This window comes from Muntiacus reevesi, chromosome 1, assembly GCF_963930625.1.
Source record: "Muntiacus reevesi chromosome 1, mMunRee1.1, whole genome shotgun sequence".
NCBI classification, from domain to species: domain Eukaryota; kingdom Metazoa; phylum Chordata; class Mammalia; order Artiodactyla; family Cervidae; genus Muntiacus; species Muntiacus reevesi.
The window spans coordinates 79,118,106-79,144,902 of NC_089249.1; the positions used below are offsets into that span (position 1 = coordinate 79,118,106).

The window sequence follows — 26,797 nt, forward strand, 5'->3', positions numbered from 1 at the left end:
AGGTCTGGGGAGCTAGTCACTCAGCCAGCAGCCCCTCCTTTCTTGCCCTAGTCTCCAGTCCTCCAGTATTCACAGGTGAGCTCCCCAACGGCCACTGTTCAGGATGGAGGCCATCAAGAAAAAGATGCAGATGCTGAAGCTGGACAAGGAGAATGCTCTGGATCGGGCAGAGCAAGCCGAAGCTGAGCAGAAGCAGGCAGAAGAAAGAAGTAAGCAGGTAGGCCTTAACCTTGGTCTTTCTTACTGGCTGGTGAACAAAACTGAAATGGAAGAGTTTTGGTGGGAAAGGCAGTGACCACTGGTGCCAGCTCATCCTTTGGGTGGGAGGGACTCCTCTTCTTCCCCAGCCTCACAGCACACGAAGAGGGCATCTAGGGTATTTGCCTTAGACTGCCTGTGTGACCTTGTGAAAGTCAGTGGCCCCTTCTGAGCCACAGTCTGTCTGCTGGATCTAAGTGGGAGTGGATCATGTTTTGGAAGAACTCCTGACTTCTAGAGGAAAAGGTGGGAGCTTGACATGCAGCATCTCTTTTCCCTTAAATGGGGTCACAGACATTGACATCTGAAGATATTTACCATCCCAATGTCTTAATGAAAACTCAGCATGGCCTGGTCATTTTAGGATCAGAGATTACAAGGTCACAGGCCAAAGCTATAGCATAATTCCTGGTGCAGTTGGCTGAAACTGATGAAGAAGAAAGTGTGTTGTCTCTCTGAGGATGGTAATATAGAAATTGAGCTTAGGGGTCTGTCAGGCTCAAGAGCCTAGGGTCTGAGTCTGCACTGTTGTATATGTATGTCTTGTGTGTGACTCTTGGGGCTTCCATAGCTGGAAGATGAGCTGGCAGCCATGCAGAAGAAGCTGAAAGGGACAGAGGATGAGCTGGACAAGTATTCTGAAGCTTTGAAGGATGCCCAGGAGAAGCTGGAGCTGGCAGAGAAGAAAGCAGCTGATGTGAGTATAGGGAACCTGGGAGATGGGTTTAACCTATGCAAATAGATCTTCATGTTAATAACTGAATTCTAAACACACTTGGACATATACATACTTGTGGATTCTCAGAACATAGGCATAGATACCCACATACATTTTTGCCACATGCTGGTATACCCTTATTGGCATTTACTTTCATTTTTTAAAACATGCAGAAGTCTCATTTTTCTTACCCCCAATCCAGGAATTTAATTATCTTTCCCAGGACCTGGACAGAAGGAGAGGAGTTGAAGTCCAGAATGATAGCACTTACCCCACCTCCTCCCCCATGCCACATTCTTAGCTTTTGTGTCCAAGGACTGGCACGTAGATATGTGTATTAATAGGGAACCTCTCATCTCTCAACTGTCCAGCAGAGCTAGCTCAGATTTCACAATGGGACAAAGGAGGTCACACTGACCCTGGCCCTATATGGGTTTATTTCTCTTGGCCAACGTGGGCATCTGACCTTATGCCACAGAGATGCCATAGAAAGCATTGCTTATAGGGCAGCTGAGAGAATCTTAGAATGATATATCAGAAATAAGAAGGACCAGGGAGTAAAGCTGTTACCAACAGACCTCACTCTGTGACCTTGACTAAATTATTCAGCTTCTCTAGGGCTGAGTTTTCCCACTTGAAAATGAAATAAATTCTCTTTTCCACTTCACGTTATCTCATAGTCACCCATTTCCCTTTATCGTCAACCTTGAAGTTAACCACAAAGATAAATGAGAGACTACACAGAAAAGATTTGTGAAAGAAAAGTAACATGGGAATCTTAACAGCAACAAAAGAATGTTCTGGTATTGATGGAAATACAGTCAATTCTCAGCACTGAGTTAGTAAGAAAGTATTTTTAAAATCACATTTGATTTTGGAAAACAGCTAGAAACAGAGTAGGAGGTTCAGAAATGTTTTCGGATCCTCTCATTCACTTTTTTACTATTAGGTTTCTGATCTTCCCTCTGGCTTTCTGCCACTTTCAGTGACCTAGGGAAGTGGTGAGGGTTATTTAATGTATCATGCCAGAGGTAAGAGACAGAGAGCATATTATATACATGATACATATTCATAGTTTCCAAAAGTTTCAGTTCAGTTCAGTTCAGTTCAGTCACTCAGTCGTGTTCGACTCTTTGCGACCCCATGAATCGCAGCACGCCAGGCCTCCCTGTCCATCACCAAAGTTTACACCACTATTAACTATTCATTCTCCCTTCTTGGAAAACTGTGAACAACATAGGTTACTCCCAGGACTTTGGGCTAGAGCTTGATGACCTGCTTTACAAGGATAGATGACTATATCTCTCTGGTTCAAATAAATGGGCATGGGAGTAAGTTTTCACAAATGGACACAATGTCAGGTTGATCACAATTTTGTGAGATGTAACAAAATTGTAACAACTCTCTGGGAAAGTCCTTAGGCTGGTATAGCTAGTATATGGGCTTGAGGAGGTATTTCCAGGAACAATGAAAAGAACAAACAAGATTAACCCAAGATTTGGGGAGGGAAAGAATGACATAGAGGCTCTAGACAATATACTGATACCATTGGGAAGATAAAGGAATTTGTTGGAGATGAATTCTATTTGTCCTCACACATACACACGTAAGCACACGTCAGCCCCCACCTAGACAGGGTCTACTCAGTATATTCATTTGAAAGAAACTTCTCATAGGCATATAGGAAGCCACCAAAACCATTTAAATATGCAAAGTATGGGTAAAAAACCTCATTCAACTTCTCTCCCTCTTGTTAGCTTTCCCAAAAAGTCATTAAGTCCCCTCAGAGATATATAAGAGAACAAGAAATAGGAGGAGAAGCTTGTAGGCAAGAGGCAAACAGTGTTGTTGGAGAAGACTGTGGTGTTGGAGAAGACTCTTGAGAGTTCCTTGGACTGCAAGGAGATCCAACCAGTCTATCCTAAAGGAAATCAGTCCTGAATATTGATGGACTGATGGTGAAGGTGAAGCTCCAATACTGTGGCCACCTGATGCGAAGAACTGACTCATTTGAAAATACCTTGATGCTGGGAAAGATTGGAGGCAGGAGAAGGGGACGACAGAGGATGAAATGGTTGGATGGCAGCATCACCAATTCGATGGACATGAGTTTGAGTAAGCTTCGGGAGTTGGTGATGGACAGGGAAGCCTGGTGCTGCAGTCCATGGGGTCGCAGAGTCGGACACAACTGAGTGACTGAACTGAACTGAAGATGGAAACTGGAAGAAAGGTTTCTTTTCTCAAAGATGGGTCAGCAAACTATCACCTGTGGGGTAAATGATGCTTCAGCCTGGTTTCCTACAAAGTTTTATTGAACATTTCCATGCCCATTCATTTACATATTGCCCTACTGACTTTCCCCCTACAAGAGAGTGGCAGCCACACACTATGGTCCACAAAATCAGAAATATTTACTATCTGGCCCTTTACAGAAGTTTCAAGTAGAGAGCAAGGGTCAGAGTCAGCAGCACATAACATATGCATCTTTGAAAGGAGGGTGCTCTTTCTAATAGGAAGGGAGTTCACAGCTCAGCTTTTGCCCTTGAGATTAATAAACAAGTAAAGAGAGCATATTACTTTGATGTAAATATAAGGGGAAGAGAAGGAGGAGGGAGTCAATAACTGCTTATTTACGCTGGGAGTCCTGGTTACCTGAGAAGCCAATTTGGAAAGCATAGGATTTGCTAGGACTCCTTGAACAAAGAAAGGGTAAGGGTGTAGCAAGGTCAGTCTGAACTTCATTTATTTCCTCCCTAAGTTCATCCAAGGTCCTTTTTGTTTTTTAATTGTGAAAAAATACACATAATGTAATATTTGCCATTTTAACCATTTTTAAGTGTGCAAAGTCACTGGTGGTAAGAACATTCACCCTGTGGTACAACCATGTGGAAGGTTCTTTTGATCTGAGATGAAATCAGAAGCTGTTGAAGGTAAACAAAAGGAGAATGCAATAACTATGACACACAACTTATACTTTTTTTAAAGGACAGGAGGTGAAAAGGATGGGGAGAAGAGGGAGAGGACACCTGTTGATACATTGTACTGTTGGTTACCAGGAAAACAATAGCACTAGGCCCCTTGCTGCCCATCCATCCTGCTTTTAAAGGTCATTAGGAGTCAGTCCACCTGTTTCCCTGGATCAAGAGAAGATTATCTGTTCAAATCTACCAGCTTCAGGAATGCAGTGGTGCTCTCAACACTCATTTGGTTTGTCTAAGATGAAGTCTTCTGCTTCTTCAGTAGGGCAAGGGAGCAGTGCAATAGTGTCCCCTGCTGATCAGCACTGAGATGACAAAGTCTCATTTTTATTTCCATAACCCCTCTCATTGCTGCTAAGTCGCTTCAGTTGTGTCCGACTCTGTGCGACCCCATAGTCAGAAGCCCACCAGGCTCCCCCATCCCTGGGGTTCTCCAGGCAAGAACACTGGAGTGGGTTGCTATTTCCTTCTCCAATGCATGAAAGTGAAAACTGAAAGTGAAGTCGCTCAGTCGTGTTGGACTCTTAGCGACCCCGTAGACAGCAGCCTACCAGGCTCCTCCGTCCATGGAATTTTCAAGGCAAGAGTACTGGAGTGGGGAGCCATTGCCTTAGATTTCGCCAAAGAGAGCTGGGAAAGTTCTTAGGCCATCAGGGCACAGCTTACTGAAACTTCAAAGCCTGCTTTTTTCTTTCCATTTCCTGGGGGGAGTGGGGGGGTGTAAATCAGCGTATAGGTTACTCTATCAAGCAAATTATTTATTGTCTGAGTTGTTTCTGTTTTCTCTGATTAGTCTAAATGCTCAGTATTTCTAAATGCAGATAGTTGAAGACAGCCTCTGGTGGGAGTGTCTTCAGAACAAGGCATTGAGTGCAGCACCAATGTCTTACTTATCAATCTTCTTGGGGGTCAGGATTCTTAATTTTAAATCCTGGTCGACATCCTAATTCTCTAGAGAAAAAGAGATCTGCAACACAGGAGAGACTTATTACTATTACTTACTGAGAAGGTGGGAGGAATACAAAGAAATAAGAGGGAAGAGTAAAATCCCCCAGGCTCTTCATTACTGTGCTTCTAAAAATCCTGCATGGCAATGCCTGTAGGGTGGTTTCTAACTGACAAATAGCTCCTGGGGTACCTGGAAGCAGAAATAGTGTGAAATTGGTGAAAGTTATAACACAGAGGGAAGGCTGAGATCCATAATGCTATATACAGTTTCTCAGATGCTCCTATCAGTGCTATTGCACAAAGGATCTGGTGACACTAGTCTGTAACAGAGGACTCCTGATAAAATGGAGGCTGTAGACACCTTCCTCACCTACAAAAGGAATTGTAAGCGATGATTAATTACAAAGTTCTGAATCATTCAAGGTTTGGAGAGGCTGGTAAATCACTGGGTATACTGATTCTCAAAAGTTAACAGGGGAAAAGACCAGTATTCTAAATAGAACACGTTCATAACGTGTCAAACAGAACGAGAATTTTGCCAACCCCCCCATTAATTCCCTTCACTGACTTTCAGGAGATGGGAGAACACCTACCTGAGCTGACTTTGAAACGAGGCTGGAGAGCAGCACTGTTGAAGAGGAGGCCCAGAAAGTCTAGGCTTTTCTTAGCACCTGGGTTTGGAGCATTTGTGGGGTGGGTGAAGTAGAGGCTTGTGGGGTGTTTATGTTGTGGAGAGGACACAGGATGCCAGGAGTGAGGGGTCAACTGCAAGTGCGTAAAGGCCGCGCAAGCCAACCATTGTGGGCGGCCTGCCCAGCTGCTGGACAGGCTTAACCACTACGCGCCTTCTGGTTACCATGGTAGCCCTCCCTCTTCCCAACCCCGCCCTCCTTTGCTGGCCGGAGGGAGAGTCTGGAAGCGGTCGCCCAGGAGTACGGGGCGATCCCGCCCCTCGCTTTCGGCCGCGGGCCTCCCTCTAGTGGACTGCCTTCCCGCCTGCCTGGCGGTGGGAGGGCGCGGCAGTCGTAGCGTCACATCCGGGCGGGTGGGTGAGTTCCGGTATTTCAGGGCGGAGCAGGCGGAAGTAGGGGTGAGAAGCGGCTGCAACGCCGAGCGGAGGAGGCAGGAACCCAAAGGCAAGCAGTAGCTGGGTGGGGACCATGGCCGGGATCACCACCATCGAGGCGGTGAAGCGCAAGATCCAGGTTCTGCAGCAGCAGGCCGATGATGCAGAGGAGAGGGCCGAGCGCCTCCAGCGGGAAGTGGAGGGGGAAAGGCGGGCCCGAGAACAGGTACGGCGAGAGGGAGAGGCAGGAGCCGGAGCAGATGGGACCCCTAAGTGGGTCCGGATTTGTGCGGTGGAGCACGGTCCTTAGGGGGCCAGCATACTCCGAGATGAAGTTGAAGTCCGGAGGATGGGTGGGGCTTAGCTTCACTTGGACCTCTAGTGGGTGAGGGGGGCACTGGCTGCTGGAGCAAGCAGACTTGACTTTTGAAGGAATTGAGCCTCACGGGGTCCGAGGCGTGGTTTTCTTCCTCTTTTCTCCCAGCTCATTCATTCAATCCCTTCGAGTCGGGCGCGGTCAGGGGAGGGGCTCAGCGGCCTCTCCCTCCCCCACTTCCCCGGTGGGGTGGGGGACTTTGCTCTCGTTTGGGGTTTCCGGCCCAAAGGGTGAGAGTAGGTGGATGCCTCTGATCTGGAGGGGAGCAGCACCGAATTTACAGTGAAAGGGTGGGGGGTGGAGGGTGGGAACAGCCGGAAAGCCCCCGGCCTGGCCTGCTGGCAGCTTTTCCGCTCCCTCCTCCTGCTCAGGAAATGAGGCAGCAGTCGACTGAGGAAGCGGTGCCCTCCCTGGAGGAGGTTGAGGCCACAGCACCGCCTCCCATCCTCCGGTCTGGGGCCCTTTCCTCTTAGGGGGAGCAGTGGCAGCTGCTAAACCCACTCTGTCGACGTGAAACTGGAGGGGAGGAGATAGTACCTCACTGCCTCTGTGAGTGCAAATGTAGGAACGAACAAAACCTGCCTAGCTCCCATGACTACCTGGAAGGCGGGAGCTTCTGCCAGATTCAGGCCTTTATTGCTGGAGTGTGAAGAGTGCAAGCTGAACCGTTTAAGAACACTTCTTCCAAGCAGAGCTGATAAGCGAGAGTATGTGGTAGAGAATCTGATGGAGTGCCAGTTTCTGTCAAGGTTTCTGGTTGCCCTAGTCAGTGTGGCTGATGGAGTTTCAAGGGGTCTATTAAGGGATGTTACTTCTCTGCTACGTTCCCAAGTACCCACTGTAGTGTCTGTTTTTTTGGTTTTTTTTTTTTTTTTTGCGTTTAATAAATATTTGCTCAACTAAAAGTTGAAACATAATATGCTAATCGATTGAACAGTGATTCTTGAAACTGCTTTCTGTTGAGAAGTGGTGAGCTAGTTTTAGTAAGCCATAGGTTTTGCACGATCTAGGGTGCAGTCTAGTGGGTAGGACTGATTTCCTGAGTCGAGGCTTTGGTTTTGGAGGATCCTGAGACTGGAGGGGAAAGTAACTGTTGCTAAAATTTGAAGACCTAATGAAAGAACTCTTGTGGTTTATTGGTATTCCTTGTTCTCCCCTCCCCTCTTTTGGTCAGTGGCTGAGAATTAATGTTTTGGGGAAATGAGAGAAGCAGCTGCCCTCCAGGTTAATACTTAAAGATTGTTAGAATAGTCATTTCTTTTTACAACTGGTCATGGAAATGCTGGGAGCTTGGTTTCCTCAGTCACTCATTTCTCAGTGGATTTTCCCTCTGTTCATTATACTCGTAACTTTTTTTTTTTTTTTCATAACTTCTAATTATCATTCTAGTGAGATGAACTGGCTGGGTGACTCTTTATGACTAGTGACACTTTCTCATCTCCTTTGTTCTGGAGACCAGATCCCCTTAAAGGGGGAGACAGGGTGGCTTTAAGGAACTGGCCTTGTGTTGACCTAGAGCCAGGCTCAAAGTAAGAGCATGCTAGGAATGGTTCTAGGGTAGATGATGTAGTTACCCCCACCCTCAGTAGCCCCCAGGACTTGGTTTCCCCCCTAAGATGTCCTGGACATTCACTGCACTCAGGATTTGGTAATTTTTCTTGCAGGGAAATTTCACTCCTTTTTTTTTCCCCAACCTGGGCTGATAGGTGAGAGACAGCAGAGTGAGCAGCTTCAGGTTTTTCTTAAGCTTCTCCCTCACTCAGAGCCTGCAAGATTTGCTTACTGAGCTGAGTGAGATCTAGTGAGGAAGCCCTCACTCAGATGGGGAAGTAGAGTGATAGTTAAATATTTATGAAACCAGTATTTTCTACCCCCCAGCTTGAAAAGTGCCTAATCTTTTGACTTTCTGCTCTAGTGAACTTTGAATTCCTCCTGAGGAAACACCTGTGGGAAGGGGGGGCGGGGGGGAGTGCCTGAACTACCTGTTATCCTCCTAGGGCATTTTGGAATGTGGATTTTGTAGGCTCTTCCTGCCTGGAGCTGGAAGCTCTGCCCTCCCTTATGATATTGCATGCCATTAGTGGAATTGTCACACAATTACTTTTCTGGTTGCTTTGTGTTATCATCCAACCCTCCTTGGGAAGCTGGATGAGTCCAGAGCCCACCCAGTGGTTCTGGAAACCAACTCTACTGCTCTTGACCTGGAGATGTATCTTTTATAATGTAGTGCCTTGTCAAATCCACTTTCTATTTTGAATCTCCTTTTACTTTTTTGCGAAACTGAAACAGATGGCAACATAATATTTCAGTGCAGTCTTTTCCCTCATCTGTGTGTGTGTGTTGTGGTGGTGGTAAAGATACACAGTGGTAAATGTTTACTCTTTTAACCATTTTTAAGTGTACAATTCACCTTATCTGTTTTTAATACTTGTCTCCAAACTTCTGGTATTTCTCGCTCTTTTTTTTCCCCCTGGTCTAAAAAAATTTAGGAATACTATTGAGGGAGTGAGTGGGCTTGGAATAGCAGTTTGATTGTGGCCTTATTCCCAAATTCCTAGTCTGCAGGGAGTGGGTGGTGGTGGTGGTGGTTAGAATGTCTGGCCATTGTGTGGCTCTCTTCTGTTGGTAGGGTCTGGTGGGATAAGCCACTGACTTATCACCTTTCCTTGGTTTAGGTTGACTTTCCTGTTGATTACCTTTCTTTTTCTTACTTCATACTAAGAGCACATACTCATAGGGGAGAGGCAAATAGCCCTTTGCTCTGAGTGCCTCGGCTTAGTCTACACCTTTGTTTACTCTGGAACAGATAACTGCTCCCTTCCTTCCAACTTGCCTCCCCCTTGATGAAATTTAAAGTCCCCAAGGACACAGTATCTCCCTGGGTAGATACATTTGTGAACACTGTAAACCAGAGCAGTCCTTTACTCACAGGGCTCAAGCCTAACTTTTCCATTACTCTTTTCCTTTGAATTTCATCTCTGGCTTTTGTCTAAAAAGAGAAACCCTGGAGTGGCAGAATACCAGGTTTAGGCTAATCCCCGTCTGTCCTTGGCCCTGATCTGCCTCTGAACACCAGTCTCCTGTCTTTCCTGCCTTGATGGGTATGGTGCTCTTGGGCAATCTGTTCAGTGTGAAGGATGGTAGCACTTAAACTCATTTCCTAGCTGAAGCTGTTGTCAGCCATCTTCTGAAGTGACTCAGTCGCTGCTTTGTTCTCTCTGGCCTTGAGATCTTTGCTTACTGGGTAGTGGAGAATCCTATTATTACCTGAAGGAAGGACCTCACAGTGTACCTCCCACCTAGGCAGGGGTGAGCGGGCTGAAAGATCAAACCCACATGCTAAACCTAAGATGATATACAGCATGAAGTTAATGTTTCCTGGGGCCATGTTTCCCATTGTCACCTGCAGAAGTTAGTCCCACTTAATTGACCTGAAAGGACAGGCGTTGTGCATAGGTTCTGGCTGGAAGGGAGGAGTCAGGTAGGTGTCTTCCCTTATTCCTTTAAATATTAAACAGATCTTGATTCTGCAAGCTTTTGTTCACTGTAAAGAGAACTGATCCTCTGTAGGAAGAGAAAAAAAAGAACAGTGACTACCTTGCTCTCTCTCTGCTCCCCACGGGAGTCTCCAAAGCTTCTGCTGTGGGACTCCCATCCTGCGTTCTGTTTTTGGTATGGGCTTGTTCAGTGTACGCATGCTCTGAGTAGGGCACCAAGTCGTGTTTTCTCCTCCTCCCTTTTCAGCCTTGCGAAGAATTCTATTGTAAATGCTGATTTGTGGGAGAAACTGCCCGAGCCAGCTTGTTGTCATGGAAACTCTACACCCCCGCCCCCATAGCCTGTTATCTTTACTTCATTTGGGTAACTGCTGGTGAGCTGGGTGGGGACTTAGATTTCATGAGCTTCCTTCAAATCTGGGTTCCGTCTTTTTTTTTTTTTAAGTTCTAGGCATCTGAAGGTAGTGGGGTGGGGTAAATGATTGAACTGTCAGTTCTCAGTTCTTCTTTCACAGTTCTTGCCTGATAGCCAGATTCATAACAACCTTGACCGGTTAAGCCTTTTTGAGCTTGTGAGGTAAAATCTGTGTTGTCCTAGGTTTCCTGAGATAGGACCAGAGAATACTCATCTTTGTGCTATTTTGAATAGAGATGCAAACGGTTTCTTAGTAATTTCAGCTTATGTAGACATGTTGATTTTCTTTTCTTGTAGGGCAGTGGTTATATAGCCCCAGCCCCTGCACTTCCTTGAATCTCCCATGTTTGTATTTGGAAATTTTTGTGTGCTACATAACCCAGTTCTTAACAGGAGTCTTTTGGGCTATATCCCTTCCCATAGGGGCTGGTGGCCCAGATTATCTCTATAGCTACCCCCACCCCTGACTGCCAGGAGGAAATCAGGGTAATAGAATTCAGGCACAATCTGGGCCGTAGAAGGGAGATCGTGTTTACCAAGCATTTGGATAAGCATCTGAACTGGGTAGTGTGCAGGGCAGGTTAAATTCTTGAGCGGTTGTGACGGTCAGTGTGCTTGCCACCAGCAAAGGTGTGGGGAGGGGGAGGGCAATCGTAAGAGAGAGGCTTCTTTACCAGCAGAATTCATGCTCATGCGGCTGCCCCCTTCTTTCCTTGTTGCTTATTCCATGGCCCAGGAGGAGGCATGGGATAACTTGGACTCCAACCTGTGCTTTTTACTATGGGGTGGGAGCCAGGGGGAAGATTGTCACACACTGTAGTGGAGGGCGGGGCTAAGGGGGTGACTTGAGGAACAGAAAGGGTCACAGTTCAGAAATTCGGAGGGGTGGTGGAAGGCCTGGAGGGAACATTCTCTTCTGCCCCCAGTTTTTTTTGGTAATGCCATCAAAGCAGATAATTTTAGCCCAAAGAAACTCCTTGTAGTCAACTTTTAAAAGGTGGGAGGTGGGGGCCAGTTGAAAGGGTGGAAATATTCCACTCTTTATTTCCAATATCCCAATATTCCATCCTTTTGTTTTCTGATCTGGAAGGTCCTCCTGGAAAACATTCTCTTGGCTAGTCATCCTCTTGTTGGGTGTGTTAGGGTAAGGTTATCAGAGGGTTATCAGAGAGTTAAGCAGCAGATTAACAGATAATCCAAGATTCCCTCTTTGAGAAACCTTTTTGTATTTTTCCACTTTATGTGACACTTATGGGAAAGCTGCTGCAGAATAAGACATGTCTCTAAGCCAGAACTCAGGCAGACCCCTTCACTGGCTTACCTTTTCTGACACTAGCGTGTTTAGGAATTTGAACTGAGTCCAGAAAGGGGGTGGTACTAACTGACACTGGGCTGGGCAAGGAACTGAGTTTTGAAACACTTTTCCTGTGGAACATATGGGAATTCATTGATGGGAAAGGGAGGAAAATGCCTGTAATAACACAGAGTGTATAGTCATGTCTGCTCGGTCTTACGTGCATCTGAGTTAAGACAAGTTCTACCCTGCTTCCTCATGGTGGTATTCAACCCGTCTTAGTGTCATAGTAAGTTCAGTTTCTTTTCACCATGCCTCTGCTTCCTTTTCCCATTCTTTCACTTAAACACAGGCTGAGGCCGAGGTGGCCTCCTTGAACCGTAGGATCCAGCTGGTTGAAGAGGAGCTGGACCGAGCTCAAGAGCGCCTGGCCACTGCCCTGCAAAAGCTGGAGGAAGCTGAGAAAGCTGCCGATGAGAGCGAGAGGTGTGTAGCAGGGCCTGATGAAGTGTGGATTTCAAAAGTTGTTCATAATGGCTCTAATCAAACAGGTTCCTTAAAAACCTTTTTTTTTTTTTTTTTTTTTTAAATAGTGACCTGTCTTTACAGAATCTTCTTTCCTTCTGTCCCTCATATTCTCTACATATGAAAACCAACAGAGTAAGGGTTACCTGGACCCATGACCCTTGTGTAATGGTGTTTCTCTATAAATAAGTTCACCTAGTAATAGTATTGCTGCAGTGGCCTCCATTTAGCACCCACTCAAAGCAGTTCTCAAAGTGAGGTTCCAGGCCAGCTGCACCTGGGAATTTGGGAGAAAGTCCCATCAGCAGCCTCTGCAACTCATCAGTGGACCAGAGGGGGAGCCCAGCAATCACTGATTTAATAAGCTCCCTCGTCCCTGGCTGCACTGTTAGAATCATGGGAATGCATGGTAGGGATCTTTGGGGGGTTTAAAAAATACGTCAGAATGCCTGGGTCCCATCCCAAATCAGTTAGAACCCATTGTGAAAGGGGCCTGGTCATTTTTAAAGGGGCCTGGCTATTTTTAAAGCTCTCCAGTAAATTTTTGGGGGAGTACTGCATGACCTCGCTTGCAGGATCGCAGTTCCCCAACCAGGAATTAAACCCAGGACCCGGCAATGAAAGCCCAGACCTCTAACCACTAGGCAACCAGAGAACTCCCCCCTCCATCAATAGTTCTAATGTGTGCCCAGGGTTAGAATCACAGTCCTTGAACCAGCTCATCTTTGTTGAAAATAGCCAATTGGCTTCTTGCCACATGTGACCTAAAATAAGAACAAAAGTGTGTGATGACTTGCACAAACTAAGACTTTTCAGAATTGAAAAAATTCCTTGTTGGGAGTACATTAACACAGTGCAGCCGTGGACATAAATAAGACAGCTATGTGTATACTATTATAGAATAGTGGCCAAATTATAGAAAGTGGGGAAAACATTGCAGAGCAGTGTAGTATGGTTCTTTTGGGGTGTGGGGAAAGGTGATGAGATTTTTGGTATATAAAACATTTCTGGAAGGATTATCACATTTGATGAGCAGGACTAGAATTAGGAAGACTTTTTGCATTAGACCTTTAGACTGTTCATTTAAATGTTTGATTTTTTAATAAGGATGTATTTATAAGAAAAGATTTTAAGCAGAATAATTCAACTAAGGTGAGAAGGTGCTATGAAAATTCTTTTTGAGCAACACAAGCAGGGAGGCATGGGCTTTACATGGTGCAGTCCCGGGTCCCTTAGAGTTGAGCTGATGACAGACTCCCCAAGCTGTCTGTGTGCTGCATTTGTCCATGTTGTTTCTGGCAGAGGTATGAAGGTTATTGAAAACCGAGCCTTAAAAGATGAAGAAAAAATGGAACTCCAGGAAATCCAACTCAAAGAAGCTAAGCACATTGCAGAAGAGGCAGACAGGAAGTATGAAGAGGTATGGCACTCTTAGCTCGTCCCTCTCTCTTCAGTGGTTTCGGCCCCTTTGCTTCACTGAACTGTACCCTTGTCTTTTCCCGTAGGTGGCTCGTAAATTGGTGATTATTGAGGGAGACTTGGAACGCACAGAGGAGCGGGCCGAGCTGGCAGAGTCGTGAGTATCTTGCCCCCCAAATCTTGCTGTACCATTCTGTTCCTTTCCTTTTGGCTTGGGCACTAATGTGAATAAACTAGCATTTCTTCAACCTTGTTAAACAGGACCTAGAGAGTGGGAGTCATTTAGAGTGCTTTTTTTCTTTTAGCCCTAAGAATGGCTTTGGACTTTCTTAACTGTCTTTTAACTCACGCCATGTGACAAATGAGACTTCCTGATTTTTTGTTGGGAGGGTTTATAAATTGAGGGGAAGATGAAATCTAAAAAAAAAAAATGGTGAACTGTTGGCCGGCAGGCCTACTGGGTCCTTCAAACTGGGTTCTGCTTCTCCTTGAGGCATTGAAGTGGCTGTGCTCACTTAAGATGTGTCTCTGTTCTTACTACTTCTCTAAGCTGCTGGGAACTTTTGGGCAAAGGCAGACAAGACCTGTTCCCCTGATGGCACCTTCTGGGCCTTGTTTAACAAAGTCCATGCTGATACAGATTTATTTGTGCTTCCCTTGCATTTCCCTCTCCTAGACATGACATATCATGACCATGGTGATGTATTTCTTTCCATTTTTTTTTTTAATTTATTTTTTTCCCATTTTGCTGCTTGTTTCCTTGCTGTGTTCCTTTTTGACCTTTCTCCCTCCCCACCACCCGGCTTGTGCGATCCCTGTGACTATCACTAACAGCCGTTGCCGAGAGATGGATGAGCAAATCAGACTGATGGACCAGAACCTGAAGTGTCTGAGTGCTGCTGAAGAAAAGGTACTAACCATTAAACCCACAGAGAGGTTCTGTGTATGGTGTGATTTTGTTCGGTTTTGTTTTTGTTCTGTTTTGCAGCTGCCTCCCCTCCACTGGTTGGTTTGTTGAGTGCTTTCTCATCTCTTCATGGAATGCTCCATTCCTCTCCACTTACTTGGCATCTTTCATCTCTTCTTTCTAATTACTTCACTGCCTCTCCACAGGGTCTCGCCTTCCCTTGGGTGATTTGGGGGACTCTTTGGGTTGGGCATCCGTTCCCACTTCCACCCCAGGTAGCTGTTATGATTTGTTCCTGGTAGTGATCTCTCAGGTGTTTTCTTTACCAGTGTCCGAACACTCTGAGTCCCAGCGCAGGAGGGTCCAGCTCCTGATGTGTTCTCTGGTGGAGGGAGGAGGGTTGATGCTTGCTCAGGTTACCTGGGAACTTCTCTTTTCCCCAGTATGCCTTCCAACTCTCTCTACATATAGGTTCAATTCATGTCTGTGTGTCTCTCTCCCTTTTTTTATTCTCTTCTTCCCCTTTCCTCTCCTGCGGTATTTAAAATATTCACAGTAAGTGTTCTGAGCTGGAGGAGGAGCTGAAGAATGTCACCAACAACCTCAAGTCTCTTGAGGCTCAGGCGGAGAAGGTAGGGGCTGGTTTGTAAAAGTGACAGGCTTTGGGGCCTGGGCCCAGCCCTGCCCTTGATGAAAAATGGGAGAAACTCATTCTTTATATAATCCAGTGAGAAGTATCCACCTATTCTCTCCAGATTGGGGTTTAATGCCAATTCCCGTGCACTTTGACTGCTGTAGTTAAAGTAAACTTCTTGGTCTCACATCCCCCGGGGCACCTTCTCCTCAGGCTGATACTGCCGTGCTGGCGTTTGGGGGCAACAAATAGGATTAGATCTGAAACCTGGTGGGCATAAAGAAAGATGGCTTGTCTTCAGCTTCTTGTGGGACTGTTTCAGCCACATGGCCTCCAGGTGTCGTCACATTTACTCATTAACCTGGAGGCAGGAAGAATGCCTTCCTGTGTTGATCAAAGCCTAGGTCCATTTTAAAAATAACGGTCCTGGTGGAGTCTGAGGTTATCATGGCTCCAAGGACATTGATTTGTGGGTTTTAAGGACTGTTTGTTCTGAAACAGCCTTGTTCTTTCTCATGGATCATCCAACACATTCAATCCAAGAGGATGTTGAATGTAAATGTCGGGAGCGGGGTGTCATCTGTGTAAGCAATATCTATCCTGAGATGTTTATTCTACTTCTCTTACAGTACTCTCAAAAAGAAGACAAATATGAGGAAGAGATAAAGATTCTTACCGATAAACTCAAGGAGGTGAGCTGGGGGGATTATATATGAGGAGGGGGGCCCCAAGACATTGAGAGGCATATAAGGCATTGTGTTGACTTAGACTAGCTGGCTTTGGTTCTGAAAATTATAGAAGCAGAAGGTGGAAAAGATAGAGGCCCTTCTCGAACTGTCTTATTTATCTCTGATTCTGACTCATTTCATGTTCCCCCAGGCAGAGACACGTGCTGAGTTTGCTGAGAGATCGGTAGCCAAGCTGGAAAAGACAATTGATGATTTGGAAGGTATGGAGCCTGGTGAGGGATTTAAATTAATAGAGAGGAAGACCTTGCCCTTTGATGCTCTTCCCCTCAACACCAAAAGGATTTGGTAGTGACCTGGCGTGCATCCTATGCCCTGTCTGTGCCATAGCCAGGTGAAATGGGTCAAATCTTGGAGCTGGATTTTTATACTTAATCTTTTCCTTTAATAAGACTTAACCTAATATTCTGGAATTTGTATCCTCCCCTTGGAGGAGATTGGTCATGGCATTATCCTCATGTCACCCCATGGCTACTTTGGGCAATCTTGCTCACCACTCGAGTTGTGGGGGGAACCTCACCAAGGGAAGCAATGGTGGAATGGCCACTTCTCAGAGCTGACCAATGCCAGGGGCTTTCTGAATGCTTCCTGCCCCTGCAATTTGGCAGCTGCATCCACCCTAACAAGGAAAAGTTTGTACTTTGCTCTGAGAAGTCTGAAATATGCTGCTTTGGTACACTCTGGGTAGCAGAATATTCTTTGGGAGAGTTCGGAGCAGGCAACCTGTAGAGCAAAGGGGCCAAGAATATTGGTCATGCTTGGTAGGTCTGAATATTAAGTTTCTGAGTATTAATGTATATTTTCTCCTTTTTCTATTTTTGTTAAATTCAGCAATATCACTACTAGGAATTAGGTTTGCTGGGTGGGAGTGGTATCCTCTTGAGTGCCTTTGGTAATTGGAATTTCTAGTCACGACTATGCCCAGGTTCTCAACCTTTGCTGCAATTGATTAGAGGTATCAGAGGGATCAAGAAGCCTGGTTGGTCTTGGGGACAGTGGATCTGAAAATGGCCAGTCATGGCTACCAGGATAGATAATCTCCTAACGGTGGGATTAGACCCGTGGTCGCGCTTTCCCTCATTTCTAACGATTCCCTCTCTTCATCTGCTTCTGATACCTTTTACTGTGTGTCCTCATTCCTCCCTGTGGTTCCTGTGCCTGTCCAGATGAGCTCTATGCCCAGAAACTGAAGTACAAGGCCATTAGCGAGGAGCTGGACCACGCCCTCAATGACATGACCTCTATGTAACTATCTGACAGCAGAGTGGGGCTGGGACCTTGGCTTGGGGGCGGGTGGGGGTACAGACTGTGTAGTGTGCTCTGCTTTTGTCTTCTGGAAACTAGAATCTCCACTCTCATCTTTAAAACATTGGTGCTGGTTACTTGTTGGCAAAAGCTGCGGAGGCATGTAATCCTGGACCAGTGGTAGAACCCTGATCTACGTGTAATTTTTGTACTGTTTATTCACGGTCCTCTCATTATGACACCGGGATTTTCCCGTTTGGTTCTTAAGTTTAGTCTCAGAAGAGTTACTGCTTAAGATAATCATGTTGTCATACAATTAAAGAACTAGGGCCCAGAGAGCCAGTGACTTGGGCCATAGCACCCAGACTTCCCTGGTGTGTATGGTTTGTACCCTGATACTGAAGTTCAGGTGACACACCCATGATTGGAAATCCCAAATTTACCTAAAAGGCTGAGCCACGTCCCAGAGCAAGCCAGGTAGTAAAAAGCACCAAAACGAGTTGTGGGGGCCTTCATCTGTTTGCTGTGGATCCCTGATCCTTGACGCTAATCTGCCTTTTCCCCACTAACCCTGAAAAGAAGCCAAATGACTCAGGCTGCAGTGTCTGGCTATCTTTTACCATTCCTACCGCCACCTCTTCCTTTTTCTCCTCTTCCTTTCTCCCAAATTGCTGTCTAGATTGATGCTTGTCCTTCTCACCTAGAGTCTCCTTACTTTTTCACACAGATAATTATCACCGTTTCTGCTCTGTTCTGGATCTACCCCCTTTCCTCGGGGAACCCAACGCCCCACTCTCGCTCTGGATTCCATTTGGGTCAGCCTGGCTGATCCCCAAGGCATTAAGATGGGCGGGGGGGAGGTGGCCACAAAACAACTTATGTATTCTCTTCCACCCCTCACCCCAAATTAAAATGTTAAGCTGCCGGAAGCCTCATGCCACCCTGCATTTGTGTCATTGACAAAGCTGCTGCTGTCCCTAAAAAGGAGCCTTGGGGGTGTGATGCGGGGCGCAGCTATTGTAGGCTCTCCCTTCTCTGACTTATGTAATCAAAGCCACTTTTGTGTGTGTCTATTTTTTCTTGACATTTAAATTCAACTGATCTATCAGAGTGGTGGACTAGGAGAGGTTCCTTAGAATAGGAGCTCTAGTTTGACACTCAAGCTGAGTGAAATTATCCAAGTCCTTTACTTCCAGGTTCTTAAGTCATCCTGTCTGGAATGTTTGTCTTCTCCTTAGGTTCTTCTTTTAGAGACCACTGAAGTACCTCTCAATATATCCTCTCTACCCTTTTACCAGTGGTTCATACTCCGAATACACGGTGGACCCAAATATGTGATTGCTGAAATTGACTAAGTATATTGCCACAAGTCAGAGAAAGTACATAATAGGTAGAATTTCCAGCAGTTACAAACCTTTCTTACATATTTGAGGCTCACTACTATTTGCCTGCTAGTATATGCTGGTGGAATATAAGTGATAAATGATCGTTACTGGAAAAATGAAAACAATCAGTCATGCATATTTCAAATGTTATACACAGGTACCACGTTTTTTAGTACATGCATAAATATGGTAAATTGCTTCTAGTAGGATTGTTCCTACGTTCATGTTGTGGAATGAAATATCAGCCTTCCGGAAATCCCTTTGCTGGTTTACATAGCAGAGATAGTTTAATCTGGGCAGTATAATCACTGATTATACCTACCTAAGCACTTAAGTGTAATCCACTTAGTACTTCAGCTTCTCAACACAGTATATATGTAAAATTTGGCTTTCTTTTAAACAGGTACGGCCAGGTATAGAGGTTTTTCTCTAATTTAAAACTTTAGGCCCCATTAAATTCAGTTTTCTTTCTGTCTATACCATTTCTTTCTGCCATACAGCCTTTGTGATTCAGGTACAGGTTGTTACTAGTTTGGGCACAGGGTATTAAGATGGAGGCATCTTCCTTACTCTCAGGTCGCTCAGAATCTAGTAGGACAGAAAACATATGTATAAAACGAAAGATGTTGTGTGATGAATGCCCCAGATAATCAAGTACCGTCAGAGGGAGGAAGAGGTTGATTGCAGTGTTGATGATAAGAGAAGTGTCATGATAGGAGGCACATACAAGTTACTTAATAAACATGTTGAAACTTTCCTCTTCATTTTTATTGGATTCCAAAAGATTGGATTTTTGACAGTCTGGTTGAAGGAAAGTAGGTCTTAAGCATTTTCATCAAAGAGAAGCAAAAGAACAAATGCCTGGAATTGGGAAGGACACCACAGGTTTAAGCGTCCATTTAGATAAAGTAGGAACAGGTTTGTGCTGTAATCAGGCTGGAGAGTTTTAATTTCGTTTTGTAGGTGATGGGGGTACCACTAGAGATTTTGAACAAGATGTGTTCTTGGTAGAAGAGTTAATTTGGCAACTAAGTTAAGAACATATTGGAAAGGGAGCAGATTATCAAAGTGACCCATTAAGGCAATGATTCCCGGATTTCATTCATTTGCCTATCAGTTTTGACTGCTTTTTCCATATTTACATGCAGCCTACACTATTTTCTTTTAATTTAGTCATTTTAAAATTTCTTAGGCTAAAAAACAAAATTTCTTACACTACACAATTCTAACTTGAAATCAAAAGTTTTGACATGTGCTAGTGTTTTTTTCCTAGTGAACATTAAAATCATGTAGCTAATTAAGTTCACAAAAGTATGCTGTCTGCAATCTTCTCACTTATCACTAACAGTGACTGTACCACAGTTTAGGAAATACTGGGATAGGTTATTGCAGTTTCCCAGGGAGAAAAATCTGACCTAGATAGTGGTATTAGGGGATGGTGCTGACCATGGGCATTATGACGGGTGGTCACTAAATGCAAGAAGGAAGCATCAAGGATGACTGGTTCTGAACCTAGGAAAATGGTGGTATTAAAGGTGTAGGGAGGTCATATGATCCTGGTCTGGGAAGGCAAAGGAAAAAGTCTGTAAAACTAGCTGGTATCCAAGATGAAAACAAATCCTAGCACTTGAGGGGGAGAGTTTGATACAAGAGAGATTTAGGAGTCTGTGAGGTTGGCAGGCAGTTTAGGCCATGGAAGTAAATTTGAATCCTAAAGACAATTGCAAATGTAAAACGAAAAGCTCAGCAGAGGAAAATCTGTGTAGAGGTGGAAGCCAAATGACACTGGTTGGAGGGATAGAAGAAATGAGTAGCTTTTTAAAAAATTTGAGTCATTGGGTGATTTCCAGTGATTCTTAACTTTTAACAGATAGAGAAGGATGATAATTGAAAATTATGAAAACATAATTATTGATGCTTTATTAATCTGAGGGTGTATTTTGAGCATTAAGAACAAGGAGAGGAGCCATACTTCAAGGAGCAGAAGCAAATTGATGGAAAGGAAAAAAGAGGCATGAAGTATAGTGTAGAACAATGATGTCTGTCTGAACCTTTGATAGTGATTTCCAGTATTGCAACCACCAGCCACATGGGGCTGTTGAATACTCAGTGTGGCTAGTGTGACCCAGGAACTAAATTCTAATTCTGCTTTTAGTTCTGAATTTAATTAACCACATGTGGCTAGTGGCTGCCACGTTCATTGTATAGTATAGTTCAGGCTGTTTTAATATGTGGGCAGAAGGAATTGACTTTGGCACAGAGGAAGGCTTCTAACAAAGAAAAGAACTAAGAATGGAGAAAGATTAGAAGAGTGAGGTGTAGAAACCATTTTATGTTACTTGAGCCAAGACTTGCTATGGGAATAGGGTGAAGCATCAGGGTAAAGTGCTTCATCCCTTAACTTTCCTCATCTTAATTTCTAAGGAAAAAACCACAGGCTGATGTGTTGGGATCCATTCTTCCCTTCCTCGTTGCCATTGTTGGGACAAGGAATGAAACAAAATGTGACTAGATCCCAAGTTACCTGATGGGTGGACCTGACCTGTTATGTTAGGCATTCTTGTCTTAGCCACACCCAGACTCTTCCATTCTCATGATATTGGTTGAATATTCCTTAGCCTTAGCATGAGGGAGGAGTTAAAAAAAAAAAAAAAAAAATCTGTTCTACATCATTCCTTGAATGTGAGTCTTTAACACTGATAGAGTTCCCCTTATTCCAGGCACTCCCATCCTTTTCCTGTTACAGAATGAAATTGACCTGATTCAAACTAGTGAAGCCTAAGAATGTGTAGCATCCGTGGGATTATTCCCTGAAAGGAAAATCAGACCAATTCTCTGACTTGCTTTTTGTTTGTTCATTTTATTTGCTCTTACAGGGAACCAAGAAATTTAATGAACTAGTATCTGGTTCTGAAATTTTAGTTAATAGAAATAACAGAGTTAGAGACCTTACTTATTACAAAGTTCAAGGTGAGAAAATAATCACATTTATCTTTCTGACTTTATGCAATTCTAAAGGAACTAGAAGTTCTAGGATTTAATCAGGCAATAAAATGCTCCCACTTCTTCTCTGCCTCTTTATTTCTTCCCTAAGTGGAACAAAACTCTCCCTGACCAGACTTTTTAGAGTTAGGATCCTAATAACACCTATCTTTCCTAAGATTGTGGGGGTCACACTAAGACTAACTTAGATATAGATGTTATGGAACAGCCAGGTTGCAAATGGTCTCTGGGTGTAATATAACACCAAAAAGTGCAAGGAATGAGATTTCAACACAATTTGAACCCCTACTGTTTGTCAGGATTGCCCCAGTGAATAAGACAGGTCCAATCCCAGACCTGATGGACTAGTGTAGACTAGTACAGTGTTTCTCAATGGTGGACTTTAGCCCTTTAGGTCAGGATAATTCTGGGATGTACAGAACAATTCTGTTTATTGCTGTCCCCTGCCCAATATGTCAGACCCTCCAGTTATTGTGACAATTAAAGCCTGCCCTCACACATTTCTCAATTCCCCTCTAGCGGGAGGGGAGGGAGAGTATTCCTCCTATTGTGACACTGGTTTAATAGGAAGTGCAGTTTTTAAATTTCTCTTCCAATTCTGCCCCTTAAGAAACTCTTGTTTTTTGGTTATTCCCCCCAGGATCTTTTTATACATGTATGTTTTCTGTTTTGGATAGTGTACACAAAGTGACAAGTATTATTGGGAAAACACTAGTCCCCAGTTTCTGGGGAGAACTGGGAAAACTTCAGTCCAGGAGGCAAGGTAACTGAGCAATGCCCACAGTGAGCCCACAGATGCAAGACAGAAAAGTCTTTTTCATATTGAGGTTCTGAGACCATTTTGAAACAGACTGTAAAACATAGGAAGAAACTTGTTTATGAACACCGGAGGCTAACATTAGGAGTAGACCAGGAAGACCTATCCCTCAATTTCCATTACCCTTGTGTTAGTCACATGAGTTTGAACTCACTGTCGCCCCTTTTTTATTTATTAAAAAAATTTTTTCTTGTGATGAGAACTTCTAGGATGACTTTTTAAAAACACCTTTCATATATAAAACATATATAGAGCAGTACTGACTATATTATATTGTATATTGCATCTCTAATACTTATTTATTTTATAACTGGAAGTTTATACCTTTTGACTACCTTCATCCAATACCCCCATACACACACTCTCCCTCTCTGGTAACCACAAATTTGATCTCTTTTTCTGTGAGATTGTTGAAGTGTAATTGACTTATAACACTATGTTTATATTAGTTACTGATGCACAGCATAGTGATTTGATATCTCTATACCTTACAAGACGATCACCACTCTCTACCTCTTTAAGATGTGCTCCAAGTGGAAAATCCAGATAAAACCAGGGGATTTGAGCACTTAATTACTTGTATCAGGAACACTTTTAGTTAAGAAACATCTTAATAGCAGCTTAAATAAATATGGGGTTATTTTTCTCTCATAATAAAAAGTCTTGATTTGAGCAGCTTTGGCTTGATGTAGTTGGGGTTTCTGTGATTCTTATGGCCCTTTTTTTTTAGTTGAAATTTGCAACTCGAGTCATCATATCCATGTTCAAAGCAGGAAAGAAGGCTAGTTTTTCCAGAAGCCCCCAGACACACTACCTCCTACATCACTGGCCAGAACTGGATCACATGATCACCCTAAGCTACTAGTGAGGCTGGAGAAACAGGATAGTCTTGATTGGCTTGCATTAGTAATCCACCTTCCCTGGGGCTGGCGACTGTGGCCACTAACAGGTTTGGTGAAGTTGGGTTTTGATTGGATGTGCCACTGTGATAGGTCTTTCACTCAACACCTAGCACAAAAAGCATTAGAAAGTATAGGGTTGAGTGAGTATGGGCTATGTATTCCAGTCTTCTGTTCATAATGCTGTATTGAATGCTTTTCCAGAAAAATATTCAACTGTTCACATCGGTTCCTTACAAACGCTCATTTTTGTAAATGTATTTCTTATAAACCAACTGTATTCCTTCTTTTGCTGTGCTTCACTTGTCTCAGTTTCTTAACCCAGGGAATAAATACTATGAAGGAGATATTTTCTCCCTCAAGATGTCATCCTTTCGCCTGGTTAGCCTGCATTTTTTATTTTATTCCTCTGTTGGTCTTTTCACCAACTGACTGAATCCTCCTTGCATCCATTCAACCTTACAGATGCATGTTATATATACCAGGTAGTTGACAGTCTCAAGATTTACTTCTGGTACTCTACTAACTTTCCCTTTTTCTCTTTCTCCTCCTCTTTTTCCTCTCCTTCTCTTGTTTTTCTCCTCTCCATTGCTGCTGCAGAGCGTCTCTACAGCCAACTTGAGCGAAACCGCCTGCTTTCTAATGAGCTGAAGCTAACGCTGCATGATCTATGTGACTGATGGGCAGGGCTCACTGATGCCCATAAAACCGAGCTTACGGCTCACGCCACTGACCTGGACCCCAGCAAAAAGCTGATTGTCTTTTTAAAGTTATTATTTTGCCCTAAGCAAATTGCTTTTTAATTGAAACAGTTAGAATAGTGTTGTCTTCCTCACTACACTGTAAAGTGGGAACAGTTAAAATTAATACTGCCTTTCTACTCTTTTCAAGAAATTGTGGGTGATGAAGGGAGGGACCTGAGAGATTATAATGAGGAAATCTGGGAGAGTTTTCTGTTTTCCACCCTTATTTGCTGCTCTTTCACTTGTGCACTGACTGTAGGATATGTTCCTTGCATGAATGTTTTCTAACAATAAAAGGACTGACTTGACAAGATGTTGTAACTGCTTCATCTGCAGGCCCGGGGATGGGCCCTTCTGACTGGGTAGAAAAAAAGACAAGGGAAAGAAAAGGTTGTGGGATATGAATAGGTCAGTGTTGCCATTCACTTCCTTGAGTTGAAGAGCATTTTCCCCACCTCCCTAGAGCAGAGAGTGGTTTGCTTGCTGGGCAGCTTTGATTTTTCTTGATGTTCAGCTGCTAGTTTTCTTTGTGACGTTTTCCCCATTTTTCTTCTTGCTTCGTTTTCCTGGTATAATGTTTAATTGTAAGTAGCTATATCACAGGCTAGTTCCTGAAGAATAACTCTGCGAAAGTCTCAACTGAGGTTTTGCTTACAAGGATATGTTTTGCAGTATTCTTTTTTTTTTAATTTGGGTGCATCAAATCTTAGTTGTGGCATGTGGAATCTTCAACCTTAGTTGTAGCATGCAGGATTTAGTTCCCTGACCAGGAAGCAAAACCTGGGCTCCCTTCCCTGCATTGGGAGCTCAGAGTCTTAGCCATTAGACCACTAGGGAAGTCCCTGTTTTGTTGTATTCATGACTTTGTTTTCTTTCTAGATTCTCTGACTTAGCTATGGGGGTTCTTTTATTTATCCCACTAGTCATTCCTCTCCTCTCTACTTGTTGAGGAAAACCTGTAGTGCACGAGGATCCTCTTGTACTCAAATTTTCAAGTTGAGATTCTGCTGTTTCTACTGGTAGAAACATGCCCATCCTTGTTCTCAATGTGTTAAGACTCCAGCAGGCTATTTGAAGTAGGTGTTATCCTGTGGGCAAAGACTTAGAAGAGTGGATGGCTGATGCTTAACTTAAGGCCAACTCCTTCAGTGACTGAAAACTGAAAGCCTTGCTTGGGGTGTGGGGAGGAGAGGAAATGACTGATAAGGTCCCCAGCTCCCTCCCCTAAAAGTCCAGCAACACCTGTAACTTCCGTAGGCAAGTCTGAGGCCCTGAAAAACCAAGTGATGCAATAACTCACTTCTGTGGCTGAGAGGGCAGCTGCTTTATTAGTCTGCAGCTTCCCTGCAACAGGAGCAATTCTCAGAATGGGTAGACCTTGAAATTTACTTCTAGTTTTTATAACATCTCTCCTTTACCCCCATTAGATAAACTGAAATGCACCAAAGAGGAGCACCTCTGTACACAAAGGATGCTGGACCAGACTCTGCTTGACCTGAATGAGATGTAGAACACCCCAGTCCCGCCCTGCCGCTGCTCCTCCCTCTCACCCCGACTCCGCTGAGGCCAGCCTGCCCGAAGCTGACCTTTAAACTGAGGGCTGATCTTTAACTGGAAGGCTGCTTTCTCCTTTCGCCACCTCTCCCACCCCCTTACTCCTGTGTCCTTTTCGCCAAACTGTCTCTGCCTCTCCCCAGAGATTCCAGTTGGGCTAGAGGCTGAGCACCTTTGGGAACAACGTTTAAGGGAATGTGAGCACAATGCAAAGTGTCTTTAAAAGCATGTTGTGATGTACACATTTTGTAATTACCTTTTTTGTTGTTGATGTAACAACCATTTGTAAAAAATCATTCCAAATAATTCCATAGTTCTGAAGCAGCAGTCTAATCCCTTTCTCACTTTTGGAAGGTAACGTTTCAGCTTAATGCATATTGCCTTCTCCAGAGAGAAAGGGAAAAGGTTTGGGCCTGCCTTACTGAGAGCCTAGCAGCCCAGAGAAAGGCTCCATTTGGGAAAACCTCATTGCTCTGTAAAAAGTACCCGCCAAACCAGAAAGATGATTCCAGGAGGAGTTAGCAAAAAAAAAAAAAAAAAAAACACGTGCTGTTCAGGTTTTCAGCTTTACGGTATCTTTGGACAACTCTTTTTTTTTTTTCTTTTTTCATCAGAAGTGACCAAACAATTAAGATGGTGAAACCTCTGAGACCAAATCCTTGTCCCAGCTCTACCCTGTTCCCAACTGCTCACAGAATGGATCATGTGCCCTTTATGTTGAAGTGGCCACTTAATTGCTCTCCTGCCTCCTTGAAAGGAAAGAAAATTATGTTTTGCCACTGATTTAGCCATATGAAATTCATCTCATCACCCTTTTCTGGGTCTGAAGCTGCTGTCTCCAAAAGTGCCATCTCATTGTGCTTTGTATCGGTTAGTGCTGGAGAAATCTTGAAAAGCTTATGTACAAAACTTTTTAAATTTTATATTATTTTGGAACTTTGCTTCTTTGGGGTTGAGGCACACTGGTCACCCTTCTGCCTGTGAGAGCTCTCTACAGTCTGTGGGCTCGCAGTGTGCTGATCTTTTGAAGTTTCTTTCCCTGCCCAGTCCCCCTTTTTTGATGAGGTTTCAGTGAGGTCTGTCAGGTGTGCGTCCTGCAGCTTAATTGGCTTAAAATGTTCTCTCCTTTGGTGTGGTCTCTTTGCAGACCAACTGGGAGGAAAAAAAACCAATAGTGTAACTGTTTTGATACTGAAAATTGATAAATGTCTTTTTGAAATAAAGAACCAGTCCCTCCAACCATCAGAAGTACTTGCTTTTATTTCCCATTCCAAATGGGCTTTCTCCACAGGAGCTGTGAAGTTTGGGTAAAGATCAGATCTTTGTGGGTGGCGGCAGTAGGATTTTACGCAGCACACATGCTTTGGAAG

At 44.1% G+C, this 26,797-nt stretch overlaps 1 protein-coding gene across 12 annotated transcripts; it reads left to right on the forward strand.

Annotated features, from left to right (window-relative positions):
- Positions 1–26,666, forward strand: TPM3 (tropomyosin 3). 12 transcript variants are annotated; one of them, XM_065903651.1, is made up of 10 exons: positions 1–217; positions 830–955; positions 11,903–12,036; positions 13,378–13,495; positions 13,581–13,651; positions 14,958–15,033; positions 15,665–15,727; positions 15,915–15,984; positions 16,948–17,026; positions 25,301–26,666. In XM_065903651.1, exons 1-10 carry the CDS (start codon positions 104–106, stop codon positions 25,302–25,304), a joined length of 855 nt encoding a protein of 284 aa, XP_065759723.1. In that variant the 5' UTR covers positions 1–103; the 3' UTR covers positions 25,305–26,666. The 12 variants fall into 12 exon arrangements, with proteins under 12 accessions (XP_065759723.1, XP_065759725.1, XP_065759726.1 ...); XM_065903653.1 differs by lacking the exons at positions 14,958–15,033; positions 25,301–26,666 and adding exons at positions 14,329–14,404; positions 17,754–17,961; XM_065903642.1 differs by lacking the exon at positions 25,301–26,666 and adding an exon at positions 17,754–17,961 and having other exon boundaries at positions 2–217.
- The last annotated feature ends 131 nt before the right edge of the window (positions 26,667–26,797 follow it).

Excerpts from the sequence above, each read along its gene's own strand:
- TPM3 (XM_065903654.1), top strand. The coding sequence starts at position 104 with ATGGAGGCCATCAAGAAAAAGATGCAGATGCTGAAGCTGGACAAGGAG. Across the intron at positions 12,037-13,377 it reads GCTGCCGATGAGAGCGAGAG|AGGTATGAAGGTTATTGAAA; the intron begins GTGTGTAGCAGG and ends TGTTTCTGGCAG. Across the intron at positions 15,985-25,300 it reads GACAATTGATGATTTGGAAG|ATAAACTGAAATGCACCAAA; the intron begins GTATGGAGCCTG and ends TACCCCCATTAG.